Source organism: Xiphophorus maculatus, chromosome 1, assembly GCF_002775205.1.
Source record: "Xiphophorus maculatus strain JP 163 A chromosome 1, X_maculatus-5.0-male, whole genome shotgun sequence".
Classification (NCBI taxonomy): domain Eukaryota; kingdom Metazoa; phylum Chordata; class Actinopteri; order Cyprinodontiformes; family Poeciliidae; genus Xiphophorus; species Xiphophorus maculatus.
Window position 1 is genome coordinate 19,444,996 of NC_036443.1, and position 24,926 is coordinate 19,469,921.

Sequence of the window (24,926 nt, forward strand, 5' to 3'; positions counted from 1 at the left end):
CCACTCAACCATATTAACTGGAGATGCACTTATAGAACAGATTTATTTAACTTATTTTCTTTGAAGAATTAAAGAAAACTCATCTGATCCCCTTCTAAAAAAAATTGCTTTTTTTCTCTTTTGAGTGTTTTAGGCTCCTCCTAATACCTCCTTGAGGTAATGCCACCCTGGGTTGTGTGTCATATTGCCCATATCTGAAATCACCACAACTAGTCCACCAGAGCTAGTTGCCTTTTCTTGCACCTTTAACCTACAACTTTGGTCATACAAGCATTTGACAAAAGTCTCTTTGACCCGTTTCTTACAAAAAAATATAAGAGTTGAGTTAAAGCGAAGTAATTTTCAATGTATTTGATGGGCTCTTTGAATGTTTCTGTTTGTGGTTGTTTTATATAGAAGTGTAGCCAATTTAATAAAAAAAGGTGTTTGTTCATATTTTCTTTTATGCTCCAATGTTTTCATTTCTTATGCATTTACCTTACTGCTGCAAAACCCACTGGATCTATCCAGGTGTTTTTGGTTTATATAGCAGATCCATTTTGAAAAACTTATTTATCAGACATTTAGATTCAGTCAACTTATATCAAGTTGATAAATCTCAAAGACTCAAAGGCAAGTTATTTAGAGTTCTGTTTCTCTCCTTTTGGTTATATTATACGAATATCACTTTTACCTTCCAGCGGTAATATTAAAAGATCTATTACTAATTTAAAGATTGTGTGAAGACATTGTTAACAGCTAACAAACAAAGACACGGATAATATTTAAAGTCAGACGAGACTAATTTGTGTGCGTCACTCTTAGCAGCCACAGTAAACAGCCATCTTTTCTCAGTAAAAAAACACTGATCCGTACAGCTGTGAAAACAATACATTTTTGATAAAAAACATTCTAGATTAACAATTTTTTTTTACTGACCTCCACAGATTCTGCTGCATATGTAATAATGCTTAAGTAGGCAATTTGTTAATATATATATATATATATATATATATATATATATATATATATATATATATATATATATATATATATGTATATATGTCCCAATAACTCTTGACAGTCCTCAGAGAAAAATTATAACCTTGATGGGTTTGGAGTGATAAGACTAAAAACCACTTTGGATAAGAGGAGCTCTCCTTTTTATATTTAACCATAAAACCAGATAATTTAAATGGCTTAGTGTGAGGGACTGATTTTACTTTCTTAAAAAGCAACATTGGTGATGGATTTAGACTGTCAAAACAGGTGCATGATAGAAGTCTGTAAAAGCTTTAATTTCTATTTTTTTTCTATCATATTCTTAACAGTTTTTTTGTGGGGTTTTTTGTGGACTAAATTTCTACCCACATGCAAAATGAAGCAAATGAGGATACTGTAGATCTGCATTTTCAGGGATTATGCAAAATTCAAAGCTTAAATGGAACATTCTCAGCCTGTTCTATCTATTTTAAGCTCTGGTCTGTGTCACTGTCCATACAGACGCTCGTAATCATAAAAGAAAGCCTAATTTTTATGAAGCATTTGGTCATTAGGAGACGTCTAGCCAAATGCAAAATGAGAAAATGTTCACTGTGTAGGCATGGAAGACATTAGCTATCCACCATGCATCATTGATGGACTGTTGAAATTAACATCAGGAGAATCATTTAGCTTCAGTGAACCATTTCCACCTTTTCCACCAGCTGGTTTGACTGGATAAGAGTGAAATTCAGATTACTTTTTACTCTGAAAATTGTTGGTTGAGCAGTTAAAGAATAAAGAACAATGGCAACAAAAAACACACTGTAGCACATTTAGCCGTGAGGTGTGCTGAATATTTTTGCTGAACAAGGTTGGGCGTAATTTCACAAAAAACTGTCTGTTAAAGAAAATTTTACAAAGTAGGAAAACCTGTTCAGCACCTTCAAGCTTCAGGCAACAGGCTGAGGCACTACTTAGAAAGTTTGCGTTATTTATAATGCATCCTGTTTCTTAATTAATGTAATTTCCTAGATGAAAGTTGTGATTAAAGTTCTATGGGGCTTCAGCGGAAAAGGATCCGCCATGGTCAAAATTTGATGAGGAAGTGCTTGCAAGGGCTTTTTCCAACACCTAGCGGCGAGCTGTGCACCCCTGCTACCACCACAGTTTTTACTTCATTTCCTCCAGGTCAGAATTGGCTGATAATTGGTCCGGAACTGAGCCTTTCTTCTCTTTCCTCTATTCCAGGATTTGATGAATACTTTACGGGCCTCACCCTGGAGAACAATCGCAGGAATGTGTGGTTTGCGGAGTTTTGGGAGGAAAACTTTGACTGCCGGCTGCTCAGTGCTTCCAAAAGAGAGGACAGCAGCCGCAAATGTACAGGTACATGTGTTTAATGGCATGGAGCAATTAGGGAAATGAATCTGGGTTGGCATAAAGACTACGAGCAAATTCAACATTAGAAACCACAGACACTGGGGGCTGTTGTGGTTTGATTTTGATCATCTTGTCTAAGACCAGGTGTTGATACCCTGCGTGTGCTGGACAGTTAAGTTGTATGATTAGAATAATTAATGCTCTACATGTATTTGTCACACTGCTGTAGCAGACCATCTGCTCCTGGGTTTCATATCTCTCTGTTCCCCCTTAACCTTGACATCTCAGCACACACGGAGCCAGAGTATATTTTATTTAAAGCTGAAATTACAGGAGAATCTTCCCAAATCTGAATAAATTCCCTTCACAAAACCTACTCCTGCAGTCTCTTTGGGTTTTATTAATGATAGTGTTGTTTCCAGTGGTGATACATTCTCATGTTACCTAAACTGCACCTGCCAACGGTGTGACAGGCATTTCACTGCATGAATTATCTGCGTGGATGACGGCCGGCAATGTGGGATGCTGTATTAATCTTCCCTCCATACCTGATGACGGCAATAGCGCCTTGACACAAATTACAGTTTGCTGAAGGATTTTGTTTCCTTTAAAATCTCTTGTATGGTGTCTTTCATCATGTGTCAAAGACAATAGATGCTTTTCCACTTGCTGAACTCTGAGATGCCTTCTTGCAAAATGACAGTGAAACACTTTTCAATTTTTTCCCATAGATTGCTCTGAACACAGATGCACAAATACAGAAATAGGTACTACTTTTTTAACCCACACCCAAGCTGAAATGCATGTTTTTTAATAAACCAAGACCTCATCAAAAAATTGACCTATTTCACAGATTAATTTCAAAAATATAACTTTTTTTTATTATATACAGTTTGATACACAAAGCATTATATTTCAATTGTTTTTTAAAAAATATTAATTTCAAGGAATTTGTATGAGCTTTTGGAATCACACATACATTCAAATTACTTTACATTATAGCTACATTCACACATTGATGTGCAGATTGGTAAATTAGCTTCTGGTTATAAGAAAACTACTCTTCTCACCGAGCCGCAGTTGGCCACTAATGAAAACCTGAAGTAACTTAGAAAATTTCAACATTACATATTTGCCTACTAAAAAGTATGCCAATGTACTGTACAGTATGCTCTCAATTATTGGCTGGGGCTCCTTTTGTGAGCAGGCTTTGGCTCGGGTTGCTTTAACAATGACCTTCAGCTGATCTGTTTTGTTGGGCCTGGTGTCCTTCCTCTTCCTCTTGAAAACCTATTGTCGAAAACAGCGTCTTCAGAAAGTTTATCAGCAAGGGAACGCATGAAGTACTCATGGATTTCTTGTTAGATGCTAACTTTTGACTTGGGGATATAGTGGACCAACAGCAGCGAATGACATGACTCCCCAAATTCCCACTTACTGTTAAGATTTTACTCTGGACCTCAATCAAGAGGGATACAGCTCCTCTCTACTGCTCCTCGAAACCCTGGAACCTTGATTTCCAAATGAGATTTGTAAAAAGTACTGTAATCTGAAAACAGGACTTTGGTTTACTGTCCAATAGTCCCAGGCTTTTTAGCCCATGAAGTATGCTCCTCTGGCTCCAGAGTGGCCTAACACAGAGAAAGCAATAGTTGTAGCCCATATCCCTAGGATATGGGCTACAACCCATATCAAAACCTACAACCTAAGGTTTAAGAACCTTAGGTTCTTAAAGTACTGACTCTTTATGTAGTCCATACTTTATGAGTCTCCAAGCAAACTCTTGAAGGAGGTTTGCTGCACAACCAACTCAAAGGCTACACTTATCCTTATTGCTTGTGTGTCTTTTTCCTTCCACTTAATTTTCTATGCAATTCTTGTGAACTAAGAGGTTTTTTTTATCAATTACCTTCTGTGGCTTATCTTTCTTCTGGAAGGTACAGATGGCTTTCTGCTAGACAGTTATAGTCAGAACTCTTCATCCTGACCATATAATATTTTTCATTTTCCAAGGCACTGAATTTTGAGTAAGGTCTGAGTTTAATCTCTGTAATCTGTGCAGCTCAGTTTTTGTATATGTATCAAGGAAATAAATCAACTTTCTTAGCATATTCTCATTTATTGAAAGAAACCAGTAATCCAGAATATGAAAACTCTAGCAAGAGGGATTTTCATTCGAGGTCTGTTCACTGAACTCCTTATGTGAAGCTTAGAAAAATCAAAAAGGTTATGTGTGGGCTGAGATGTATGTTAAGATCTGAAAAATGTACTGAAATGTCAGCGCAGATTGCTTTCAAGCTCATTTCTTTTCAAAAAAGTCTCCCACATTACTCTGTTTTTCTTATTAACATGATTACTGAGCTCCTGCGGACAGCTACCACTGAGAAAATAATCTTTTTTATATTCTATTTTCTTGATGATGCATTCTTTTGGTAAGTGGGAGCTTGAAAATCATAATTACAATGACGATCACCATAAAATGTAATGGGGGTAGTTTTGTTACTATAATTTTTAGGCAGCCTTTGAAAACCAGATCTTACCCCCTGGAAAGTTCAACTTGCAACAAAAACAAGAGGAGAGGTTGTGCATTAGGTATTCAAAAAGCGTTCCAGCAGAATAAGGCAAAACCTTTACAGCAGCCCATAGTGAAAGGGCAGCGTGCGGCCAGGAGGATATAACGGAGCAGGAAACTAGTGTAGCAGAGTCTGTAACTAAAGTTCATGGTGATCTTCATCTCCTTTCAGATGGGACAAATGAGCTTCATTGTTGCCTGCCTATTACTTTGAAGCACATCCCAGTAATTCAGTCTGACTCTGCTGAATTTTTTCACAAACACTTTTTTCCCCTCACAGCTCTGCTTTAGAGCTGATATATCCCACTGGGGAATTGAACACGTCTTCTTATTTCCTATAACACATTGTCCCCTTTAGCTTGTAATTCCCTCAGAATCTAAACTGAACAAACAGCAGCAAATAGTTAATGAGGAGCTGGATAAAAACAGAAGCTGTCAGAGCTGATAGAATGTAAAGTTTAACAGCTTCTCGATGCATTCGGCTAAAAACCGGCGTTTTCTTCCCACAGGCCAGGAGCGGATTGGGATCGACTCCAAGTATGAGCAGGAAGGGAAGGTGCAGTTTGTGATTGACGCTGTGTATGCTATGGCCCACGCTCTGCACAACATGCACAGAGACTTATGTCCCAATCATCCTGGCGTCTGTCCACAAATGGAGTCCACAGATGGGAAGATGCTGCTCAAGTACATACGCAACGCCAGCTTCAACGGTGAGTGACAAATTGTAAAAGTTTACTCATCAGATGTGCACAGACTATGAGGAAGACCAAAATTCACTTGCGTTTACTTAAGTAATTTAGGTTTTGATGACATTTAAACTGCATGTCTACCATAATAACCAAGTTAAAATATAAATTTTAGCTACCCAGCTTTTAATAAGACCACTGTAATTGAACTTCAGTCTTAAGAAACTTAAAAATATTATCCATCATGGGGTTTTAGGACTTTATGTGATGGACCAAAACAAAGTAGTACATAATTGTGAAAAAGAGAACAGAATAGATTTTTTTTCTTATTATAATGTAAAAACATATGTGGTGTTTACTGTGATACAATTAAATAAAATCAATTTTTACCAGTTACTGTTAGAGTACATCCAAACAAAAAGCATCATGAAGACCAAGGAAAACATCAGGCAAGTCAAGAATAAAACTGTGGACAAGTTTGAATCAGGGCTTGGTAGAAAACAAAATGTGAAGTTTTTAACACCTCAAAGAGCACTGTTCCATCTGTCATCAGAAAATAGAAAAAAATGAAGGGCCCAAAAGCTACAAAGACATGTTCGTTGTCCATCTACCTAAGTTGGCAGGCCAGGCAAGAAGAGCATTTATCAGACTCATAGAGACCCAAGATGACCCTAGAGGAGCTGCAGAGATCCACAGATCAAGGAGTGGAATCACTTGATGACATCTCAGTCATACACTCTACAAATATGGTCTTCATGAAAGGGCGGCAAGACAACTAACAATGCACATTACTATGGAGAAATCTATGCCAAAAGGTGCAGTTGCAGCAAAATGTGGTTTTAAAAAGAGGACTGAATACACATGTGCTCCACACAATCACTTGGTAGCTATTTTAGTCGATGAAAATTATGGTTGTAATGTGAAAAGAGGTTAAAATGTTTGATGGAAGTAACTTTGAAAGAGACAGTATTTCTAAAAATGGTAATATACTGTTTCATCTGCCATTATATCCTGCACACTTGGCTCATTGCTACATCATCATTCATTTCAGGAGAAACACAAAAGACAAAAGAATGCACATAAGGGCCAGAGCAGTGGGAGATGATAAAAACCAGGACATAAAATTCCACATCCGTCATGTTTTATGTTCAATATGGCATAAAGAACAGTCAAGGCAAAGCAAAGAGAACACTTGCAGACAGTAGTCTACAACATGTTGCTAAAAAAACAAAGCTTTTATACAAGCAGGAATTTAAATGGCCACAAAATTTGCATGAACATAAAAAAGATTTTAAAAAACCCAACCCAAAAGAAATCATAAAAATTAAAAGAACAGAATCAGTGACAACATGAGTATCTGAAGCATTCTCAAAGGAAAACATGGACAACATTCACACATAGAGAAATAGTGAACATGAGGAACAGGTGTCCTGATAACAAATTCAGGACAGATGCGACTCAGAGAATGGAAAGCAAAACAGACAAGGAAACAGATGCTGTGCAAAAAAAACTTGATACAAACAAATAAGCAACCAAAAATAGCATTGCTCATAGTCAGCAGAACAAAAAAGTTCTAGAAAACGAAAGAACCGTGACAGCACCCCCTCTCAGGGACGGCTCCCAGATGTCCGGAAAAAGAAAAATGAGTCCAGCCAAAAGTGGATGAAATGAGGTTAATTGGATAAAGAGCCCAACTGGAAACAACGATAAAGAAAAGATAAGTAGTTCAGAGAAGCAGCCCTGGGGCACTCCAGATAAGCAAAGCAGTTCAAAATTCCCTCAGCAACAGGAACATCAGCAGGAGTCAGAATATGATGATGAATGGCAATGATGAAGATGCACACCTAATTTTGTGATAAAGGCAAAACAACTGTAGAGCCAAAGAATGGGAAAAAATAATTGGATACCATTAGATCCATTCAGCTTTGGACCAATTCCTGCATTTACAGAACCAACTGGACTTAACAAAGGCATGGCTGCAGAGCCTTTTAGGAATGAATGTTTTCTGGGAGACAAAATCAGGTCACCTATGGTAGAGATATGCAAAAAGCCTTTAAGTAAAGATCATGTCTATTATAAGTTACTGAATGGCAAACTTATTGCCTCCATAACTATCCCTAATAAATAAATAAATAAATAAATAAATAATATTTTCAACGTATAGATGGCTTTTTTGAGTTCATCTTAACGTGTTAGTTAATGACATTTGTCCATATTTACAGTCAAAGCAAAAACTTAACAAGTGGAACTGAGACAAACACAGCTGAATGAGAACATGCTACAATCCTTCCTCACCCTGGAGGATTATGAGGGATGTAAAAAAAAAACCCCAAGGCTCACTGCTGCAATTAGTAGCATCTTGGGGTCTCCATAACCATCTTGAGACATTATCTACATGCCAAATGCATTTTTAGAGAACCCCTTGAGAAAATATCTTGGAGTTTGGGAAACATTATTGGGCATTACGTGAACATGTGATTTATTGTCAAATGAGAATAAGCCTTCTAACACTGTGATAGAACGGAAACCATTAACACTGTTATGCATTCTTAAGCATAGCAAAGGATCTGTGATATCGCAGGACTATTTCTAGTCTAATACCTGTGAAAGCTTTGAGTAATTTGAACACATGAACTCTATAAAATATAGATAAATAAACATTGTTTAAATGTTTATTTAAATAAACATTTGTGGTTCTCTGCCTGAAAACTGAAAATGGGTCTTCAACAAGTCTTACTGCATGACAATGATCCAAGATCCACAGCAAAATCAAGACAAAAATGGTTCAAAGAACAGAAAATATATCCTCTGTCATGGCCGTGACTGTCACCAGTGCTAACTCCTATAGAAAGCCTGAGGGGTTTGCTGAAGAGAAGAGATCGTAAGAGAATGTCATATACTTTGGACAAGAAAGACTGTGAACAGAGAAATGGTCAAAGACCTTTCTCTCTGTGTGCTTCAACTACAGAAAATGTTACAGGAAAAAATGAAGTGCTGACCTACTGGCAAAGGAGAAAAGTACCAACAGCAGTGGTGTAGATAAGCGTGACTTTGGTCTTTTCGTAAAAAAAAAAAATTTAAAAAGTATTTTCATTACTTAATGTAGGACCTTTCCCCCCTTACCATCCATACTTTCAGAGCAGTGGGAAGAAAGGAATTTAAATTGCTACAGGAAATGGTGAACAGTGGGGCAATGAGCTATACACTACAAAAAGTATTAATAGGCCAGTGGCTCTGTCATCAGTGCATTCTTTTCAAAAGCTCGTTTAATTAGTACTGTTCTGCTTCACAGAAGAAGTATGCAAATAACTTTACCTTGAAGACTTTAAAAGTCTTGGTGGTTGATGATTTGTGCTCAGCATCAAGTGGGATCAACATCATGTTGAGCTTTGACTGTTTGCGTGATGCTTTAGATTGAATTGGGGATGAAAATGAGACATTAACTTGTAGAATCTGGCTGCACAAAATGAAAGTAGTCATAAAATGATTTGAATTTCAACACTTTTCAGTGCAATATTATTCTACTCTGTTAAAGAATGCTATTTTTTCACATTTTGGTTGGCAATAGGGATGGAGGGCACACAGCTTGAAGGCTGAGGCATTTGCTGCTGGGTTTTTCAGGATAGCATTGACCTGGTGACCTGGCGTGGTGTTGGTGAGGTCCAGGGTGGAAAGCTGAGCCAAACTCTTAAACATGCTTGGCTCAACAACTTGACCTGAAAACCTGAGTTAGGCTGAGATTGATAACTTTTTATTAACTGTTCAAACTGTGAGCCGTTGCCCACTGGAGACAGTGGGAGTCACCCCTCGTAACCACACTAGGGATAATGGATGGCAATGGATGGATGCTAGACACAAACATAAAACAAAACACAAATTAATGTTGGGAAAAGGAAACGAACAAAAAAAAATCCAAGTTAATAGTAGAAAACCTAAAAAACACAACATGACTCATGAGAACGAGACACAATTTAACTTTACATTCACTTTCATTTAAACGTCAAAGAAACATTTTTAGACATTTTGAGCAAAATGTATGTTGGCTGTGCCTTTAGCTGAACTACTACATTATTTAGCCTTGTACAGACAGCATAAGATAGCTCATAATGACAGCTGCTTTAAAATTCAAAAGTGAATAGAAAAGAGGAACCAGCAGGGAGATACGTTTAAAACAAGGGGAACCTTTGTCACTACAAATTTTCCGCTATGTATGTCTGACAGTGATCATTAAAGGGTCCTTTGAAGTACTCTGCATTTTTAGAGAGCTTTCTAAAGACAATTTTGCTGTTTATTAAATTATACATCACTGTAATCTTTTCAGAACGTTTCAACTTAAAGAGATGAGCCCAGTTCTTTGTGTCGTCTTTATCAAAATTAACTCTCCGCTGTTTAAAATGTAGGATTTGATTGGCTATATACCAGATATATTTTCTTCAGTACATATTTAGGAGCATTCCTGTTTTTGGGGCTAATATTGCTGAATATTTTTAACCTGGCATTTTTCAGAAATTATACACCCAGCCTGAAAAGTCAACACACATCCAATGACTAAAGAGGGGGAATTAGAAAATTTGATTGCTTGCCTGGTTTGAGAAATGAACAAAATGCTGATATTTTGGTTACAAATGAATAAAACCTTTTTTAATGTGTTTTTGTCATAGTTGGATGTCGTCTCTTGCTTAAAGCAGACGTGTTGGCAGAAGAGAATGAGTCATACTGTTTATCCTGATCCTCTAATTTTTCTGTATCTCCATTAACAATTTAAATGGCATAACTTAAGAAATTTGAGAGACATGGCAATCAGGCTAAGTTTCCATTGTATGTCATTTTTTTCATCAGAAATAAACAGTTGGAGGAGGTTTTATTCAGTTCAAATATTAATCCGACAGTTATCCCTTTCACTCTGAACTAAAACTGTGCGGGAGCAATCTTAGAGATGGGTCAAAGTGTTCTTATGAAAATCAAATGATTGCACACAATAGAAAACTGTCTTGAAACTGTTAAACAACAAAGAAATCTACTTATTGATTTGAAGCCACATTTTTAGGTTTGAATTTTCAGTCTGACTTGTCTGTTTATTTTTTTAGTGTTTACCAGACTATCATAAAATCTGAAAGAGAGGAGAAAATTAGGAACATAATGAATAAATGTTGTTTAAAAATATATATATTTTGTTGGTAATGAGAGACCAAATTTATTTAATCATTATGACTATGCTCTGAACCTTCACAGGTTTATCTGTTTTGACTCAATAGGAGTTTTGTTGTAGAGAAATTCAATATGTGGTGAATGCAAAAAGACAAGATTGCTTTTTTTGATTCTAGGGGGAGGTCATATGTTTTATTGTTGGATAACAGTGACAACAGTTTTTAGCGAGTAATTCTTACCTAACAAGGAAAAAAAAATATGACTTAAAAAGAACTGAGAACTTGCCTTCAGCACATCATTACAAAAATGTTCCTCCATTATGCCATTATAAGAAGCATTGGAGTGAGAAGTAGTCCACTTGATAAGCTGAGCACCACCAAGTTCCACCAAGGGTTTACTAATGAAAAATAACAGAAATATGGTTCTCTGTTTAGCCTTCTTGTTACCTGCTGTAAGTCTTGTTCTCTCTTACTCACAGTCTGAATAAACCACAGATCTGTCTCAGCATTTTGTCAAAAATAGGTTTAATTTGAAATCTGTTCTTACATCTCTGTGCTTCCTCTGATTATTTTTTGAACACCTACATAAAACTGAAAATATCCAATGTTCTTGCTTCAACGCCAACTTCCAAACTGTATGGTATTGCAGTCACCCCACCTTTGTAGTGCTTAGTATATGCTGTTTTTTCATTTGAAATAAAACATAATTTTTTTAAGTTTATGTTTAAGCTGGCAATCTACAGATAATATGTAACATACTATTTTAAGCCAATATAGGAACCAATTTTCAGTAAATGTGCCTCACAACAGGAAAGTTTCAGGTTTGAATCTTGGTGGTGGAGGGTTTTCATGTTCTTCCTCTTCCTGTTGGCATGTCAGTAGGACAGAAGATATGTGTGATTAATTGAATTTTTCTATAATAGTAGTGTGATGGATTGGCAACCAGTGGAATAGGCTACAGCCTTCAAACAACCCTGTACCAGAGAAATTGGTTTGGTTAAGCTATCACTGATTTTTTTCCCCCCCAATGCATCTTATTCAAAATGCTGGAAGTAATTTCCCACCCTTGCAGCAGTCCATATATACATATAGACAGTGTGGGTCCTTTTCTTTAGATTTCACAATACTGCACTGCTACTTTTACCGCAGTGACCATAAAACAGTGAAACACTGGCTCTTCAGGGGGCTGTTTGAGGTTTTACAGGCCACTCTATTTTTCTCCTACACACTTGGAAAATGAGGGTTTGTTTGCAATCTGCAACTTGGCTGTTGCTGAGAATTTCTAAATTCTGTTGCTTTTACATAAATCTGAGAGTTTAATAAATATTTCAATAAATATTGGTATTAATAATCACAAAACTGCCTCCGACAATGTAACTATGTTCTTATGTTTTGAGAAAGATCCACATACAAGTTGATTGTGTACCATGTATTCCTCATTAAGTTTTGCTAACACAATAGTTAAAGTAGAAAATTATCAAATGTCAAACTGTTTCCTGTCATCCCATGTATGTAGGTTATTTAAAAACATTTTAAGTGGATCTAAACATGACAAAACAAAAAGATTTTGCAGAACACCACATCCTGTTATGTCTGCTTTAAGTGCCGTTGTCACTTTTATTTGTGAAAAATTTGCAAATAAGGTTCTGGAATGAAAAAAATGCGTTTTACTTTCTTGTGGATTGCTGTAATCTTTCATAGGCGTGTTATTTCTGTAGAAAACTGTGATATGCTTCATGTGGAAAAGCTATTTCACTCATGTGGCAGAAATGTTTTGACATGTTCAAAGGCAGGCTGGTTGATGTGGTTATCAAATTGTTTACACTTTAATCATAAATGTGTAGCAAGGCATGGAGGAAAAATATTTCCCTCATGCCCTCCTATACCATTAAAACTAAAGGGCAATACACAAGAGAGAGATAAAAAATTTTAACTATTACCCGATGAAAAGAAAATTGATGATTGGTAATTATCCTTCTTTCATTTGCATAATGCCAAACCTCATACAGAGTAGTTGATGCTTTCTCAACCATCTGTACTTGACTATTAGTTATAAGTGTTTGTGAGGAAGAAATGAAACATTATCATTCAGAAGCACTTTAATTATCAGTTCTTACATTGCAGGCTAAAAAAACAAGGATTTTAACCAATCTATTGCAATTGGTGTGTTTTTCTGTGTTAATTGTGAGTGTGGTTCTAGTTTTGTTGCTTCACTGTGCCTTTAAATTTCCCCTCCGGAACACATAACATTTTATTGAATTGAGCTGAATCTGGAGAGAGCCATTAAAAGACAAATATCCTAAGATTTTTCTAGATTTCTTTATCAACCTTAAAAAAATACACTTCTATATTTTGGTTAGCAATTATTAATTGGTTAATGTTTAACTTGCAATTAGTCTCCAATTTAATGCTTTCTTATTTTAACAACCAAACAATAGTGTCTGTGGCTATTTAACAGTGTGGTCAGGATGATCAAGAGTTTGTCATTAGGAACCGGTCATTAACTTACGCCTACTTAACAAAATGTGATCAGTAATTAGTCCCAGTGTTGTTCCTCATCAGATCACATTTAGTTCCTCAGTGTAAGGCAATACAAAAATATTTTGTCAGTGTTTAAGATTCTTAGTCACATTGTACTTTAATGCAAATTTAAAAACATTTCCTGCAGCTGTTTTATTCCACCGATTCTTCTTCGCTGAAAGCAGAGAGAAGAACAATGATGAGGCTCTTTTCTGTGTTGTAAATCTTTTCCCAGCAGCTTCTGCGAGAGCCTGATTGGACTAACCGGCTCAGTTTAGCTGGTGTTGCCTGCGCTGGATGCTACATTCAATCACATGCCAAATTTTTTGTTGTGTTCTTCCAAAGTGGCTACTCGCTTCCCAAATGCTTACCAATGATGACTTCCCAGATGGTTCTGTGTAACAGACCATCTGGTCCAGCAGGTTACGCATTTACGGTGGCAGGCTGGTATATATTAGGGCAGGAGTAGTCGCACTGAAGCATAGTGAAGATGCAAAAATTGTTAAGTGTATTAGTCTATTGATATAGCATGCAAACAATACCTTGTGTTATGTCAGCACTTACTTACTTAGTCTATTTTATAAACTGACTAAGTGCCACATGCCACATGATTCCATAAGGATTTATAAAGAAACATTTTATCCAAATTCGTCATTTATCTAGATTTCATCACACATTAAGTAATCAAGTAATGTGTCTGGCTAATTCGTACAAACAGTCATAAAAAAAACTTGAACTGAAGCCCAACAAGCTGCTTGCCTTTCTCTACCATGGTCGCTATGGCAGCAGTGCAGAGTTCCAGCAGGCGAGGAGACCTATTTTAAGGTGGAACCAAGCAAACTGAACGTAGGCAGTTGCCTGCATTCAGGCCGATATTTGTTGGAGACCCTAAGTGCAGATTCATGCACTGGTTTCAGAGTCAACTGTCCGGTGTCAGAAACAATCTGGACTTGGCTGACTTCCCTGGTTTTTCCTGAAAACATTTACATAAGCGTCACAGCGACACATTCATTTCACCTCAGCCAAAAATAAGCTTTCCTGCAGCTCTCTTCCTGTCTCGATGTTCTAACTCAAACCTTTTTACTCCGCTGGTGCTCCATCAGGCATCTCTCAGTGCCCCTTATTGCATTTAGACGGGAACCATGTGAATTATCTTGTGTATGTGCCCCTGCTAATGTATATTTGAGAGCGAAGGAGTGTAAACCTCCTTAGCTAATCTCCCCACTGTGCTGGAGTCACAGAGCTGAGAAGTGAGAGGCAGAGAAACAAAAAAAAAAACAGGAAAGAATAATGATGCGAGAAAAACACAGCAGTGGATCCCTGGTCCACCCACGCTGCTTTGCACAGCTCAGCAGCAGTGCACTTTTGTCATGTCTTAGTTCACAGCCACATTCAAATGCATAAATCTTTCATCTTAGACGGAGCTTTTGCTAAGAAGTCTGCAAAGACCATTTTGTTCCCCTGAAAATATCAGCTAATAAAAGAAAAGAAATGAATTTCTGGTAGTTTTTTTTTCATGTGCACCCACAGAAACACTACTTAATTATTTGCTCTAAACCTGAGGAGCACCCGGCGTCCAATCATCCGTGACGCTCGGCTGAGTGACAGAGCCGTTCTGAGCTCAATGTAGAACAGTGCTGAGGCAAGGAGTAAGAATGGCAACCCTGGCACCGCTTTTTCTCACAGAAGTCAATACTTTGTCAACATCTTTATACACCGTGTCAACAAGTTTTCTGTCTACATGCTGGAAGCCGAAGTGACAGGAATGTGACTGCCACCCACAGAGCTTTAGCTCGGCTTTCATATCAGCAGCATTCAGAACAGGTATCGTAAGTTCAGTCCAGATGCACATTCTGTGCTGACAAATTGAAACTCACAAATTAGTGATCCACCTTAAGGAGCGGGGTCAGACGGCGCTGTAACTATAATGCTGACATGGAACATACAGAATGTGCTGTCACCTTACATAACCAGAGGCATTTACTGATTGGTGGCTCTGTGTCAACATGGAAATAACCTCTCAATGTTACAATTTCAAATTTGGGTGGAGGTGTGACAACTAAATTATGAGTGGTGGTAATTTGTTGTGACATTTTGGTTGGCATCTTATTTTGCTGTCTTTACCTCATGCTATCTCTGTCTCTCACAGATTACAGTAGACTTTAGCCCTGAAATTGTTGTTGAATATTTAGTGGTCAAATGTCCTTGAGCTAAAAAGACAAAAAAAAAGTCTAAAAATGAAGGGTAAGGTGCATTAACCTTCTGTCCAAAAGCCAAACAATCTGGTCTTCAGATAACACCCTGTGTTCCCAAAGTGTTTTGAACATATGCTTGTGGTCCATTCTCTACACTTTTTTATAGCCAGAGCTATTAAAAGTGCCTAATTCCCCTGCCAAGAGTCATTAGACTACCCTGTCCCACTTAAAAGATGGTTGCTCTGTTTGTATCTGTGTGCCAAGGTGAACAGACTTTTTTTTTTCATTTTCACACTGCATTGTGAAACAAATAGAATGACCTTATCAGCAATGCAGAACTAATGGATAGAAGAAAGCACAGACATTTTTATGGTAATGCCATTACGAAAAATGTTATGTTGAATGACGTCACTCGCATGGCATGTTACCTCATGCACTCTCACGAGACTTGTATAATGGCGTAATGTGCATATGCCACGACATATACAAGGACTGAGTAGTTTGGTTTGGCTGAGAAATGAAATAAAAAAACATTTTTTTAACATACAGAACCTGTTAGGTTTTCTACAGTCCTCACTAAACTAATTAATGAAATATTCTGGACTGGGCTGGAGAGAAAGCCGGTGCACACAAGATGGGGAACAGATGGGGACCATATGATGCTTTGGCTGACCTGTTTACCCTCCCAACATCTCCCGTTGTTGACCACAGACTAAAATGCAGACTGAAATGCAATGCTTTTAAACAGTAGAGTTTTGCTTTTATTTGACCTAAAATTGGGGTACATGTTAAAATACATACTAAAACACTCAAAAAATAAATAAATAAACAAATACACCAGAATTTCATAACAGTTTCAGCATAAGTCACTGCTCTGTGAAGTTATGAAATTGTGGTGCATTTATTTTTTCATGCTACACTGGTGTTTAAAACAATAAGCTATAAGATTACAGTAGAGATTATAAAAAAGAGAAAATCAATACATTTGTATCAAGGGCATTTATACATCTGTAACCCCCCTTTTTCAGGTTGTTTCTGATTATCAAAAACATTTTAATATTAGACGAAAGCAACTTCAGTAAAAAGAAATGCAGATTCCAATACTGCATTTCTTTATTGTGCTTTATTTTTAAAGCACTGTAATGTACAGTTAGTTTGAGTACTTACTGTACTACAACAACAATTTAACTTCACAAAGTGTTTTTTGAGAGATTTATACTTTCAGCTATTCAGCAAAAATCCATCTTATCACTAGACATACGAAAATTTAAACATTTTTAGAAAGCCACCCAGTCTTTGTGGTTTGCTTGACATTACATCAAACTCCAACCACAAGACTTTAGTGACAATACAAATATTTTGTTTAAAAAAATCCAAGATGCATGAATAAAAAATCTCAAAAGTCATGACCTTCTTTGGAGCTGGAGACAAACATACACAGATTTCTGCTTAGTATAAAACACAAAACCACTAGAGTAGCGTTAACATCTGATGGCCCACGATATTTCATACCAAACAAATGTTGAATGAATCTCAAAGCTCCAAGAGTTTTTCATGTAGAATAAGTGTATGCAAATCCAAGCTTTAATTTTTTATGCCACTGAAGTAAAGATGAATTTATTTTAAGGTCTTTTACAAATCTAATAAAAGGTGCCAAACATGGAGAAGGGGCAGAATGCGCAGAGCTGGAAACATGCATTATTTAACCATGGCATGAATGTGACAACTTATTTTTCAGCAGTCGTTGTGCAGCAGGAACAAACCTCCTTTGAGGTCACTTTGTAGTTTAAATCAAAATGTTAAAGCATCTTATGTGCAGTGAGAAGAAATACTGCTTCCTCTGACCTCTGCATGTGATTTTCTTTTTCATTTAGTTTATTTTGCTCCATTCCCTTTTCTTGCCCTGTACAGGTAGTGCCGGCACATCTGTTGTGTTTAACAAGAATGGCGATGCTCCAGGACGCTATGACCTGTTCCAGTTCCAGGTGACCAACTCCTCGGGCCCAGAGTACAAGGTGGTGGGACAGTGGGCGGACACCCTTCAACTCAGGGTATGGTGATTCACAGAGGCTCATAAAGCAGGAGACTGACAAATAGTTTCTAATGTTTCTGCTTAATCAAGACACATAGGCTGCTCATGTAAAAAACCGAAGCATTCAGTTTGACAATATGCGTACACTATTTATATTTCCGACTTTATTTGTAGTCTGTGTGTTCTTAGATGCAGAAAATGAGCAATCCAATAAGAGAGAAAGACATTCTCCAACCTATTTGAATAAATTTACCCAGCAGATAAATGTTTTGGTGATGTAATTTTAGCTGCTGTTGTTTTCTTGACATATGAACCCAGAAATATTAACAGAAATGTTTTGGTTTATGTGCTGTCTTGAAATGTGCCAAAGGCCAGGTCCTACAGAGGCCAGACTTTAAAGAAAATGTTTCCATGCATAATTTAATTTTTAATGTTATCTTCAGCTTTTAAGAGAAAAAAAAGGAAGAGGGGAAAGAAACACGATGTGAAACTTGGCCATTTCAAAATTAATGTGTGAAAAGGGATAAAAGGATTTCCGCTGGTTACATTCAGCATGTTATATAAAAGTTCTGATGTGTTTTGACCAAGAAAAGGAATCTTTGGCAAAGACTTCAGCAGGACCTTGATAACAGCGATTGACTCTAAAAAGTAGAAGTAAGGTAACAGTGAGAGGAGGGTTTCATTATACTTTCACTGCATCTGTCAAAAACTGACAGATGCAGTAAAAAAGAAAGGGCCTATTTTCAACAAAGATGCTAGTCCATGCGCTATACGTAAATTTTTTTAGGCAGGAGAGTTACTGAAGATGTTGATGTTGTTTGAAATTGAAACTTAAAATACTGCACACACCTTCTATGCTGCTTGTGCAGCTCATTAACTTCCTTCAGACTTTACAGCTCATAGCAGGGTTCTCTGATTCCATTCTGGCAGATGAAATTACACTGCTAGGGTAAAATTGTTTGGAAGCTCAGGAAAAAAACATATTTTTATGTATATAAACTCAAAAACCTTGAAGGTATTGAAGATATTAAAATACAGAATACATTTATTTAACCAATAAACATACCATTGTATAGATTCATGTTTAGAGCTGGAAATAAGATGCTTTTTAAAATGGAAAGTTTGGAATTAAACCCAAATGGGTTGCTGTCACAACAACAAAATCCATTTCCAGTCATTCATTTTTGAATTGAATACACAAGTAGATTTGTTTCAGTTCAAAGAAAATTATTTTAAGATTTTAAGATTTGACAGTTTATCTTAATAGCCAACAAGAAATAAATATGTTCTTATGGTTTTTTTTTTTTCTTATTAAATGTTTAAGGGATGGTGGCCGGCAAATGTAAACCTACAGAAAAAGGAAAATATGAATGATGAACTCCAAAACATACTAACACAAAATAAGAAATGCAACAGAAAAACGTTGCAAACATAAAAAGTTGCAACGACAGAAATAGCAATAATCAACAAATCAAATGAAAATGAAAAATGCTGCAGTCACAGAGGAAAAAGCTGTAGTAAGCGTCATTTTGCGGCTTTTGGCCACCAAATTCAACTCATCAAACATTCTAATCTTAGATAAAGAGAAAGTTAGAAATATCAGTTTTCCAAATGATAACTTTGTCAAGGAAAACAAGCAATCCAAGCCACCTTGGCTGTATGTAAAAAGCAACTACCCCCAAAATACATTAAGTGACTTCACCACCTGTGGTATAATACCTCTAAATGGTGTTATCAGTAACTGCCAAAGCACATTTTCATCCACTCGTCTTTGCAGATGGAGCACTTTTTTTTATTTTTAGCATGGACAGCTTGCTGAAGCTGAAAGTTATAGTAAAATATCTAAATCAGATTTAAGTCCAGATTTGACCAGGCCACTCTGCAACAAGTTTCGTTTTCTGAGCTCTTTTTTGACCTTAAATTGAATGGCTTACTACCAAGGGAGGGCAATAACTTCATCATATATAGCGACGTTGGTTTGGATGGAATTTTATTTCTCCCATTAATAAAAAAAATTAATTAATTAAAAATAGATCTTTTTTTCATATTATGGCATATTATTTTTGTATTATTTCAAAATTTGTTTTGTAATTTGAAAAATTGCAATTTCATATATTTAATTTAAATTCTGTTAAAAATATTTAATTACAAGACATATCATATCATAAACATGTCGTCTCTGCAACATGACCAATCATTGAGTTCAGAGTTTAGAGTTCAGAGTTCAGCGGTCAGGATAATCCTGTTTTTGCTCATGGAAAAACTCAAATTTTCTGCAGCAATGATGAAGCAAAACCCAAAAGAAAACTACCAGTTCAAGGTGTCAAAAAACCTTGTTTCTGGCCTCCATGGCAACAGAGCTACTGGTCTCATTACTGTTTCCACATTGTGTGCGTTCAGGAGGTTTTCCCACACACCACCATTCATCGTCCAAATAACAAATGGCACCTTCATAGCCCTTGATAAATGACAGATGATAATCTATTCTGACAGCTCAGAAATAATACATTTGTCACACAGACACATATCACAGACAGACTGCAGATATGAGTGTGTGTGTAAGTGCTGCCTAGGTGTAGGTCAGTAACTGTAATCACTGGCTACATATGGAGGAGGCATTCTGTTGCCTACCTATACATATGTTTTATCCTACGATGAATGCCCCTGTTGTGTCTGCTTCACCTGATAATATTTATTTTAAAGGCACTTTGAGTTCAACAACAGGTGGTGGAAATTAATTACACCATGATGTATGTTTATGTCTTAAATCAAGTTCAATTAAAATGTCAGTGATGTTTAAAACATTTTTTTCATTTATTAAATAACAAAATCTATGTTCAAATTCAGTCAGTAATATCTGACGATAGCAAAGCACCTCAACCTGAATATTCTTATTCACATTGAATTGTTTGACTTTTTATTTTGTAAGTTTTCTTCTATATTAATAGGTTAGTTTGATTGCTCTGGAGCTGTTCAGTTAATGATTTTGTGACACATTACAGAACTAATTGTGAATTTTAATCAGCAGGTAATTAAAAATAAATGAGCACATCTTCATATTAATCGCCATTAGTTCAATTTATGCCTCTGCACAAACCAAGCATTTGTGTTGTTCATGGTAACATTGAAATTATAACCAAATTAGCAGCTGAAGCATGAATGGGAAAATCCTTGGACTTCCAAAACAACTACTTCAGTCAGTGTTAAGAGTTTGTTTGTTCAAGTCTTTTAACAAAGTAATATAATATTAGAGATCATTATCAATCCAGTCAGATGAATCGATTCAAAGTCAACCACATATATTCCAACTCGATTCTAATCATACCGTATGAGAATTTGTAAAAAAGTAAATTTATTTAAGACAATCCAGCCAATTGCAAGGAGGGACTGAATTTGCAAAATTCCCTCATATTTGGCAAGCATAAAGGGGGAGTAGAAAGAAAAGCCTCTCTTTTAACGGGAACAAACCTCTATCAAAACTGTCTCAGGGTGAGAAATCTTTTCTTTTTTTTAACAAAAAAAGGAAAGCATTAAAAGCAGCAGTAGCTCCTCTAGTGGTTCCATCTTGGGGACAACACAGCTAAATATACAAGGTCCTATCCAGTTCTAAAATCTATGGGATGAAAGAGGGAGCAAAAACTTTAACCCTAGAGAAGAAATAGGGTGGAACACAGGAAGATCAAACCAAGCATGTTATCTGCAGAAGGAAAGGATTATGATACTCTGCCGATTGCCCCAGGTTCAGATATAACTTATATGAAGCGATGTAAGAGTCAGTGTTTCCATTGAGTAATGTGTGCTATTTCAACTTAGAGGAAACAGTATAGAAATAAGCCACAGAATATTTTTGAACCAAGTTTCAACTTGGACCCGCTTTGAGAACCAGTGATTTAATTTTTCATCATTTACTAAGCTGTTCATGATACAGCAAACAAGACACCAAACCATTTATCCATCTCTGGCTCTATGCCTCACTTGAGGCAGAGACTGAGTGATGGTCCAGAAGGAGCAATCCACCTGCTTCTGGTTGAAAAACATGGCCTCAGTCTAGAAGAAATGAGATTAGATTGTAACATTTTCTGATCATTAATCTCCAGAATTCTTTTGAACACGTAATAACAAAGATACACAGTAGTTAAGTGCATTAGTATGAAAAGGATCTTTTTACAGGTACAGATTGTGGAAGGTTTAAAATTATCATAGAAAACACAAACAACTATTATTTTATTTTAAAAAAAAAACACAACCAAAGAAAGATCTCATGAAGAAAGTTAGTGAAACTATAATGCCACTTAAAATCTTTGCCTTACTATCTGAATGTCTAAGAGCTCTAATCATATTCTTTTCAGTTGTGTCACTCCAATTATGAAGAATCTGACCTTTTGTTTAGTAGAGGTCTGAAAAGGGAAAGAACTGATGTAAATATAAATTTATACTTAAATTTTTTCATTGTACTATCAGACCGTTTTTAAATATCGCCCTCCTGCTTTTTAAATAATTTATGAAATGGTGATAGGCAGCAAGGATTTTGAGCCCTTCTTAAATTCTGACATCGTAAGTGTCAGAAAGCTGAGTAAATTATTTCAGGAAGATTTAAAACTCAGTCAATCTTTTACCTTTTGACCATGCATTCCTTAAATTGTTTGAGAGCAGATTTTTTTTTATAGTTTGACAAACTGTTATTTACATACTTTTTTTCTGGCATTTTGCTGAAAGAATATGAATTGTTATTGTTCAAATTAGAATATAATAGAAATAACCTGCATGTTCCCTCAGCGAGGCAATTCAGGTGTACCAACATCAAGGTGACAGGAAAGCTGAAGAATGTAATCTTATGTTCTCTCTCACAGAAATTGTTTGTGCATATCCTTGAAGTGTGAATTTTATTTTCATTTCTTATTATTTTCATGATGAAGATAATTATTTGATTAAAAACTGGACTAAATACTACCACTTGCATAGAAGTAATGAAAAGTCTGACATGTTGAACCTACTTGTTTTCAAACCAAAGATAAGGATACCTTGTTAATTCTAGTCATTTAGTTTTTTTAATTATAATTCTGCTGAAATGCAACTTTGAGGACCAAAGATTTGCTATTTTCAATTATCCAAGTAATGTGAAAGGAATATTAAGTTAACCCAGAACTTGAGGGAAGACATTTTAAGTTTGTTGGGGTTTTTTGCTAAAGCTACATGCAAAGAGGTTTGTTTTCTTGTGTTGTTGTGCAGTTAAATTTAAGCCATAAAAATGCCTGTTTTGTATGCGTCTTATAATCTAATTTACTGAGCATCAGTTAAGTAGGTAGTCAATGAGTGTGCTCCAGGAAACCAATATTGCATTCACAGCTCAATAATATTCATGTCTGCGGTGCTCAAATTTTTTAAAGTAAAAAAAGAATATATTCATCACACTATGGGCAAAACACTGTAGCATGCTCAATTTGATAATAACCTGAGCTGCTGTGAGTTTTCTGGACATGATTACAAATTTTGCAGAATGAACATTGCTACTTTCACAAAAAGCCATGTATATCTCACCAGTGCTACACACTCACCAGAACTTAAATATTGCAGCAATAAAAACAGTATTTAATATCACTCTGCACAATGTAGACCCTTCCCTCACCTTAATGTACTGGGTGCTGTGAACTCAAAGCAAAGCTGATAGTATGACCTACTTTCTGGTTGAATTAACTAACAATTATCTGTCAAAACTGATGGGCACTCATAGAACATTGAAATTACTTTCCTAGACAGTCGGGTTTAAAATATGAAAATAAAAAAAGTGAGCAGGACACTGATATCACAGCAAAAGTAATGTGGCATGTCCTAAAAACTGCAAATCATTGTAAATTTAACATTACTGATGTGTGCTATTTGGAAGTGTTGAAAAGGAAACACGTCATACGAGTGAGTGACTTATCACATAAAGGTCAAAGATTGACAGAAAAATAAATAATTAAAACACAATAAATTTGTATGACTAATTTAAGCTAATTCTTTCATTCATTAAAAATATCATCCACATAAAACTTTCTCAACAGGAGGGATTAATGGGGTGACCTAGTCTGAGATGGTTTATTATTTCTCAGAGCAGAATGTCCAAACCTCACAGTAGAAAATGTTTTGCATTTTGCAAAGAAATCACATTTTGTTTTGCAAATATTTAAACAGATCATTGTAGCAATACTCAAGTGTGACCTCAAGTTAATTTTATTAGCATTAAATACTTACTGTACATCAGATTAAAGTTTAAACTGTAGGAAGGTACTATAAAGTTTTAGTCAAACAAGACACTGAAATCAGCAGTACAGTAGCCTTCTAATTTCCTAGAGTTGGTCTCAAAGCTCTAACAATAATCATCATCATCAGAATCATTACTGTCAGGCATATCACGGTCCTCTTTAGAAACTTTAACCATAACAACAGCATATGTACTGTAATTTGTTGTATGTATAAAATTCTTATCTATGATGTTTAAAGTATAGTGTAAAATAAATGCTAGCGGTTATTACAATCCCTATTACTAAATAGATACAAATCTGCAGCATGTGTGTACATTGTCCTATGTGTTTCAAAAATGTACTACCCAAGACTCTCCCACGGCCACCAGTTTGGCAAATGTAGCTAAATTTCTTTTAGCAATCACTGCTACACATTTAGTGTTGATTTCTGAACTGGAACTCTACTTATGAATTGTGGAGTTTCTATTTTACGGCATTAATAGATTATTCAAATAAGTGTTGAATTTAATAGGCATTCACCTTCTCCTCTTCTGACAGTACTACATCCGTGTGCAGATAGACACACATGGTGTCTTCATTACATCAACCGGTTGGTTTTATTTTATTTGTTCACTTATGTTTGTGGACATTTGTGGTTCATATGTTCAAAAAAAGCATCCATTCATTTGTTAATTCATTCATTCATTCATTCATTCATTCATTCATTCATTCATTCATTCATTCATTCATAAAGCTCTCATTTAGTGTGACTTCGTTGACAGCATCAACCTCCAACGTCTGAGATAAATCAAATGCAGCACCAGAACAATCTTGGTGCATAAGAACAGTAACAATACCACTATATCAGCAGGAGTTTTAAAACTGTGGTGCAATCCAACTTGGACTTTTGCTGTGTGTGTTATGTAATTAAAACAAAAAGGAGTTGTAAAAACCTGGAAAAAAAGGCTGTGTAAAGTTGAAATTTCTAGAAGCAAAATGTCAGATTTATTACTCACTGTGACTGTTGTTCATTGAAAAAAAAAATAGAGACTAGATCAATGATTTTTATCTCATTCAATTTTTCACACAACTTCATTCTGTGAACATGTGGTTATAGTGTTTGAATAGTATCAAAAAGTCGGATAAATACACTGTTATGCTAATATGAGTTTGGCTGAAGTCAGCAGCACTTGTTCCTTATTCTCTG

The 24,926-nt window shown here is 36.0% G+C and overlaps 1 protein-coding gene across 1 annotated transcript in view; it reads left to right on the plus strand.

Annotated features, from left to right (window-relative positions):
* LOC102235041 (metabotropic glutamate receptor 7-like) overlaps positions 1-17,523 on the plus strand; it is a 79,783-nt gene extending 62,260 nt beyond the window's left edge. Inside the window, exons 5-7 of the mRNA XM_023341978.1 lie at positions 2,212-2,349; positions 5,425-5,625; positions 17,375-17,523. Of these exons, the coding sequence (XP_023197746.1) occupies positions 2,212-2,349; positions 5,425-5,625; positions 17,375-17,523 (488 nt within the window). The remainder of the gene's footprint in view (positions 1-2,211; positions 2,350-5,424; positions 5,626-17,374) is intronic.
* The last annotated feature ends 7,403 nt before the right edge of the window (positions 17,524-24,926 follow it).